The 7987-nt window shown below is 42.5% G+C and overlaps 1 protein-coding gene across 1 annotated transcript; it reads right to left on the bottom strand.

Annotated features, from left to right (window-relative positions):
• Positions 1 to 537: 537 nt before the first annotated feature.
• LOC125101631 (interleukin-20 receptor subunit alpha-like) lies at positions 538 to 5220 on the bottom strand. The gene is made up of 4 exons (XM_047732010.1): positions 5163 to 5220; positions 3934 to 4109; positions 3088 to 3232; positions 538 to 691 (listed from the first exon to the last, which is right to left on the bottom strand). The coding sequence occupies exons 1-4, from the start codon at positions 5218 to 5220 to the stop codon at positions 672 to 674; spliced, it is 399 nt and encodes a 132-aa protein (XP_047587966.1). The 3' UTR covers positions 538 to 671.
• Positions 5221 to 7987: the final 2767 nt, after the last annotated feature.

Raw genomic sequence — 7987 nt, forward strand, 5'->3', positions numbered from 1 at the left:
GTCTTCTAGGTGAATGGTGAAGGAGATGAGACTAGTTGCTGGAAATTACCTAGGATGGTGTTGTTTATGGCACACTTTAGTTCCCACAGTGAATTGTGGCAAATTTTCATACATTCTCCTGTACCTATTTGTTTAACCTCTTTCTTTTTTGTATCCTTGTTTATAGATTTAAAAATTCTGTAGGTGGGACTATTCATTCAGACATATTCCATGGAGTCTTTTGGCATTGCTCATTCAAATAGAATATTTAGTATTACAATAGTAACATAGTGTTTCAGCGGATAAACGCATTCTAGTTTTTGACTATTCAAATATCTTTCTAAACACACATACCCAGAAATAAATGTACTATTCTGTCACAAAAGGTGGCATTTTCTTTCAGGTTAGCCCCCTACTAAACGAGCCTACTATGTTATTGAGAGGACATTTTCTGACTACAAAAGAGTAATGGCAATTTAGGTCAACACTCCAGAAGTTCTCATAAAATATTAATATGACCACTTTAAATAGCCATACTTAAATGAATGAGGGGCTCATTCAGGTCCCATACATCATTGCTTTTCCCCCTTACACTTACATCCTGATGAGAAATGTTAGAATCTTCCACAATATTGAGGGTGATAAAATTAAGCACAATTTTTTCAGCAGGTACAAAGAATCTTTTGTCAAATTCATTTCCATAAATCAAAATCTATAAAGAGAGAAGAGAATGGTTTCACCTTTTCACTTGAGACATGAAAAACAGCTGTTAAGTAGAACTTATACTGTCATCACATAGTTCTAAAAACCTATTCTTACTAACTCATGGAAGTGACGGTTATTCTTGGGATAAACAGAAAGCCTCATTCCCATGGAGGCAAGAGACCTGAGACACACACACAAAGGCTTATGGAAGTGAACAGTGGTCCCTGGGAGGGTGGTAGGGGTATCCCATCCAAGGATCAGGGTACAAAGCCCCTTCCCCTAACCGGCCCAGGGAATTCAGGGCACTTATTTAATTTCTTGAGCCTCAGTTTTTAATTGTGTAAAATCAGAATTTTTGCCACGTGAGAAGTGGCAAGGGCTGAGGGAGAGAATTTGGAAATCGCTTTGTTAATTACTGTTGACCATGTATTTGTTAACTAGCAGTGGTTTCCTGGACTCCCAGGCCTGGCTGGGATACACCCTGGACATGAAATGTGGATGGGCATGCAAACTGGATGCAAAGAGGGAAGGAGGCTCATGAGTAGGCATGGTTTCCCTCACTTCCCTCATAGCTATCTAATCCCACTGTAATGGGGCCAAAAAGGGAAATCCATCTGCCTGTTTATGGCCGATAGAGAAACTCTAAATCATGTCAGGTTTGAGATTAAAATGGTGCTGGGGATATGTGGAAGGTGTCTTTTGTGATGCCTAGTCATGACTTAAGTTTGAATCCTCATTGTCCATCCCCTGATGTGAGTTCAATTAACATTTACAAAATAGGGTATGTTCTTCAGCCTCATTCTCTCATAACATTTTGGTTTCAGAAAGTCTCACGTGTTCAATTCTACAGTGAATGTTCCTCCCAGGAATGTCTCCTTGGTTGAAAATCACCTACCCCTATGTGATGCCACAATTCAGCCTAGTTCTCTGAATACAGTCTCTGGTCTCTGGACTGAACTTACCCTAATTAAAACATGCCATGACAACAATGACCGATGGCACTCAGTATACAGCAGGACATGTTTGCATAAACCTAATAAACTGTAATTGTATTTTCGTAACGGGGGACTGTGGAGTACAGGAATATTTCTCGAAAATGTCCCAAAAGAGGTGGTCCAGCTGGGCTATCAAGGAAAAGGTCAGAACCCGGAAAGATATGTCCTTATTTTGTCACCTCTCCTAGACTAGTGAGAAAGTTGGCTGCATCTCTTACTGGGAAGTATTTAATGGAATCCATATTTGAGTTGCTTTCAGTCTGCCAACTGCTTAAATGTTCTCCACTGGAAATTCATTCCTACCACTTGACCCCTGATCAAGCTGTAAACAGAGCACTTTTTCCAAATACAGAAATGATTTCTTCAGTCTGCTTTGTTTTGCCTTTTGCTTGCTCTGCATTTCAGTTTTATTTGACATATGGCAGAGAACCCTTCATTTTAGGGGAAGGTATGAAAGGACAGAGATTCAAAAATATAGCTTTTCACTTTTGAAAATCACAAAATCCCCTTTGGATTCCTTATGACAGTTTCAACTTGTGCTCTGTGCAGCGTGAGGGAAGAGGAAAGCAGGGCTCCTGTCACCATGGCCATCCCATTGCTGGCGATGGAACCATTGCTGGCTAGGGGATGCAGGGTGACATTTGTCCTGAGCCAGAGGGTTTGGAAAAGGGAGATGGAAGAATAATGGATGAGGGTCCATTTGAGGAAGGTCAACTTTAGGGTTAATTTTCCATGTTCAGGTTTTGAGTGGAGGGTCCTCTGACCCTTGGGGAAGCACAAATACACAAATGCCAAGCTCCTAACCCTATGTCTCCTAACAGGAATGAGACTCTTCAGCCAAGCTCAGAAAACATGAGAAGACAAAAGGAAAGAGAGAGAAGCAATATAAGTGGGGGAGTAAGTGTGGATTTGCTGATCCCAGACGCTCGTGCAGCCTGTGAGTGATAGCTGAATGCAGCTTGCAGAGCTGTAATCTGTACTCCGGAGGGTGAGCAAAGCCTGCTGTCTGCAAGTGTTGTTAGAATAGTGTTTTGTTTCTAGCACTAACATTTGACGTTCTTGAAGACCACAGAACTTCTCTTGACGAAAGGGACTAAAATCAAGAAATAAAAAGATGTGTGTAAAATTCTAATTGCTTTTTTTTCCCATGGAAGAAGCTTGTTGGCAGCAGATATCAGGACAGGTGCTGAGAGTTCCTTGAGAAGATGCAAACACGCTCTAATGCTGGCCAAGTTCAACAACAGAGTCCCAGGCTGCTCAATGCATTTATGGTGATGATTGTTTCTGCCTTTGTCTCAACCTGTTCCTGGTAGACATGGATTAACCCAAACCTTGTTTTTAACTGCCACACTTCTCCTAGTTTCCTCAGAGTTCCCTCCTCAGACCAGCTGTGACTTTTTAGGCTTACCTTTCAAAGTACGGACACACAGCTTCTCAGAAGGCCGAGCTAGGCGAGGAGGCCCTGGGACGAAGGTCTCCACGTGGACGCAGTACAGAGTGTCTGGCTCCAGCCAGCTCAGCACCAGCGTATGGTTGGTCACACACTGGGACCACTAGGGCAGGGGATGGCAAACAGCAGTTAGAGCCACGGAATTCCAGTACCACCCAGACAGACAGCTCTAGAAGGAGATAGAACACTGAGATACCACTAAATCCTTCTTTATTGCTTCAAGCTGGGCTTAAAAAAAAAAAGAAGTTTTATTTAAATTCAATTTAGTTAACATATACTGTCATGTATTTTTAAAAATTTAAGTAGAAGTATGAACATTTTTCCATATTAATAAATGGAGATCTGAGTTAAGATTTTTAAATTTTTTTTTTCTAGCATCAGCTTTAAAATACCCTTTTCCTTTAGCTCAGCAGAGCATGGTCAGAATTGGGACCATTCTGGGGACCATTCTAAATAAGAACATAAGGACGGATTTCTTGCTCATCTTGCCCTATGTCCTTGCTGACATTTTTTCTCTCTTGGAGAGTGATTGACAGATGTCATGCAAGTCGAAGCTTTCCATCAGAGTGAGGTGGACAATTGTTCCACACCCAACAGCAACATCAGACCCCACTGACAGAGAGGGTCTGTAAGGGAAATCCGAAGGACGTTGTTGAGATGTCTATGTATCAGCTTCCACTATATCTCGCCCAGCATGTCTTTGAATATCACACCTTCCCAGATTCCCTGCCCCTGGGCTGCTGGTTCCAGCACTAGCTGCAGGAAGTGCACAGATTCAAGGCCCCTCTTCCATCCCAGGCTCACCGTTCTATTAGATTGAGTATTATATACGGACACATTATACTTCAGATTAGAGTATATCTGTTTCATGGAAAGAGAACTGTCTTCTGGATTTCTCTTCCACTTCTCCGGAGCCGTCAGAACAATGGAAATGGATCTCTCATCTGTCGTCAAAGCGATCCCCGGTGGGCCAATTTGTGCTTAAAGGGGAGGGGAGAGGACGTTATCATATTCAGATGTAGAAATCACCATGGATAAAACTACAATATCACCTTACTGGAATCAAAGTCTAAAGCCCCCCCTCTTAGTTGAGATGACTCAGATTGTTCTCAGGTGAGTCTGAGTTATGCCACATCCTGAAACAATCATTTCATACTCCCTGATACAATATGAAAACAGAAAATTCAAGTCTTGTATTTACTTGGTGCCTAATCTCATGGGTAAACAGGTGGTAGATACAACTAAAAGTGTTTACAACACTCCTGTGACTTGAAAAGTTGGTGATAAATAACATTAACATGATTTGATGTGTGGTGGAAATCAGCCATGGAGGAATCAAACAGTGTTAAATAACTTAGAATGGTCTAGAACAGAGGTTCGCAAACTTTTGCTATAAAGGTTCAGACAGGAAGTACTTTAGGCTTTACAGGCCATATGATCTCTGTTGTAGCTCTTATTTATGTAAATGTAAAAAGCATTCTTAGCTCTCGGTCCGTAGACAAATGGAAAGGGGGCCGAGGTGTATTTGATCTGAAGACATAGTTTGCTGAAGTCTGATCTAGAAGGGCACCATTGGAGAGGTTCTGGCTCTAGTGAGAAGCTCTTGTAAACTTCATTATGGCAGCTCTGAGTGGGTCCTCTGTGGCTGAATCAGCCACAGAACAAGGGATGGAAAAATGAAAGAAGCAAACATCAGGAAGTTGTTGCCTGAATTCTGAGTTACACCTAGAAATACGTCATCACAGTACCATGTTCAGAACAAGAAGACACTTAGTTTGACAATTACAGTAATCTTAAACCAATCTTGTGCACCTATATCCATGGTTATAAACCCACAGCAATAAAAAAAAAATCTGTCAGTTCTTCATTACATAGTCTCTACGAAATAATGAAACAATATTGAATTTTGATACTATTGGCATCTACTGTTAATTTTGGCTCTGGGAGAGATCTTAGTGTTGATCAGAGGAAACTCTCATTGTAAAGATGAAACTCAGAGATTCGGTGAGGTGGGGCATCGTGGGCTGGTTTACCCAGCAGCTGAGGGACAGAGCGCAGAACAGATTTCTCAGGAGGCCTGTCTATATGCATTATATTCCTATATGTCTATGGGAATAACGAGGCCTATAAGGCCAAGGCAGTCTACTCGACAGTCAAATGAATATGGTATTTATTTGTGTTTCAGACAGTTCTGTTACTTTCTAGGAATAGATAGATTTATGTGTTTCTGTGCCCTTGGAATAATTCATTTCCCAAATGGCCTTATCTTTGGCATGATATTGATGCTTATAATCAGAAGTTTCCACAGAGAGATCAGAGCAGGTCCTATTGATATTTCTGCATTCAGATTTATTCAACCACTTTTTTTTTACCCATATCTGCTGAGAAAGAAACTGAATTAATAATGAGGTGCTCTCTATGCTTTCCAGTAAGAAAAAAAAAACAAAACCTGATTATTATACAAACTGAATGTGGGCACTTGAGAGGCTCAGATGGTTAAGGTTCTGACTCCTGATTTCTGCTCAGGTCATATCTTAGGGTCCTGAGATGGAGCCCCTCACAGGGCTTCACACTGGGCATGGAGTGTCCTTAAGATTGTCTTTCTCCCTCTGCCAACCACTGCCTCCTGTTCTCGAGCTTCCTCCATCAAAACAAACAAATAAAATAAAAAAAATAAATAAAATACAAACAGCAACAAAAAAAACTCAATGGAAGTTCAGACCTTCACTGCAGAGCAACAAAAGTGCTTGTCATTGAGTTAAAAAGAATCCACATTTGCTGCTGGCAATTTTTTTCATTACCCCTCAGGAGCATGAGTCAGAGTTTCTGCAATCACCTCTCCTTTTTGTGAATTATAATGTGGGTAGTACATTTTGAAAGAGTGTATTGCTTTTATTATTCTTGGTCTACAGTAAAAATTTTACATACCATGTGATTAATACTTCTAGTTTATTTATGTAAGATTTTAGTATACTATGCCTATGAAGGTCAATTTGATGGGCTATTTTAAGAAATATTAGTCATTTTTTTTCTTGGAAGAAAAAGTACCTTGACATTCTCATAAGATTTGAAAATCTACTTGCTCTGAAGTGACTAGGGAAAATTCAGTAGTTGGAGTGCATGCCATAGTAATTATAGTGATGGTGATGATAGCAACTAGGTCGTTGATACTGATTTCTCCTTTCTTTTATTAAAGACACACACCTCTAGCAGGTAGAGGGGGGAAATATTTTTAACACTTTTCAGGTGGGAAACACTGAGGTATAGAGAGTTGAAGTGCCACTGGCTGAGCCTGTGAGAGAGGGTTGCCTGGGAGGCTAGGAAGGCATTAAAGCAGGAGTGCTGGGATTTTAGAAAGCTAACAGGTGTAGCATGGAGAATGCAGGGGTAGGAGTGGCAGTCCTGGAGCACTTGGGAGTGATACTATGGTGGTCCAGCTGGAAGATGTTGGTGGCATAGACAAGAATGGTGGTAGTAGAACAAATGACAAGACAAAAGGAAGAACTATTGAGGAAATAGGACTTGGTGACTGAGTGGAGGTAAGAGATGAAGGAGATGAAGGTGTTCAGGATGGTGTCTTTCTGTCTGGGATAGTGGTAATGTTTCCCAAGAGAAGAAATATCGAGGAGTACATCTGGGAAATGGGGTGAAGTGGGGAGGAAGGAAAGGTAACAAGTTCAGTTTTTTGCACATAGAACCTCAGGTATGTGAAAGACATCCAACTGCATGGATGCCCAGTAGGGCCTGGGGCTCAGGAAAGAGGGGTGAGTGGGAGGCAGTGATTTTGAAATCAAGGGCACAAAACTGTTCATTGAAGGCTTAGGTATGAATGAAATGATCCTGGAGCCAAAGCAAAGCTTAGCATAAAATTCCAGGATCATGAAGATTTAAAGGTTGAATGCAAAGTACAGTTATAAATAGCAATTAAGGGGGAGGAGTCAAGATGGCAGAGAAGTAGCAGGCTGTGACTACATCAGGGAGCAGGAGATCAGCTAGATAGCTTATCTAAACATTGCAAACACCTACAAATCCAATGGGAGATCGAAGAGAAGAACAGCAATTCTAGAAACAGAAAATCAACCACTTTCTGAAAGGTAGGACTGGCGGAGAAGTGAATCCAAAGCGACAGGAAGATAGACCATGGGGGAGGGGACAGCTTCCGGCAAGGGGCAGAGCAACAGAGCACAAAATCGGGACTTTTAAAAGTCTGTTCTGCTGAGGGACATCACTCCAGAGGCTAAACTGGGGTGAAGCCCACACGGGGTCAGCGTGGCCCCAGGTCCCGCAGGGTCACAGAAGGATCGAGGGTGTCTGAGAGTCACAGAGCTCGCAGGTATTAGAGTGGGGAAGCCGGCTATAGAGACAGAGCCAAGGAGTGAGCTCTCAGCTTGGGGTTACCTTGAACCCGTCGCAGCCGGGGTGAGCTCAGAGCGCAGCTGGAGGCCAGGAAGACGGGAGTTATTGGGCACTATTCTCTGAGGGCGCACTGAGGAGTGGGCTCCAAGCTCTCGGCTCCTCCAGGCGGAGACTGGGAGGCCGCCATTTTCATTCCCGTCCTCCGGAACTCTACGGAAAGGGTTCAGGGAACAAAAGCTCCCGAAAGCGAACACGAGCGGATTACTCAGCCCGGCCCCTGGTAAGGGTGGCACAATTCCGCCTGGGGCAAAGACACTTAGGAATCACTACAACAGGCCCCTCCCCCAGAAGATCAACAGGAAATCCAGCCAGGACCAAGTTCACCTACCAAGGAGTGCAGGTTCAATACCAAGGAGAGCAGCGGAATTCCAGAGGAGGAGAAAGCAAAGCATGGAACTCATGGCTTTCTCCCCATGATTCTTTAGTATTGCAGTTAATTTAA

The sequence above is a fragment of the Lutra lutra genome, chromosome 6 (genome assembly GCF_902655055.1).
Source record: "Lutra lutra chromosome 6, mLutLut1.2, whole genome shotgun sequence".
Classification (NCBI taxonomy): domain Eukaryota; kingdom Metazoa; phylum Chordata; class Mammalia; order Carnivora; family Mustelidae; genus Lutra; species Lutra lutra.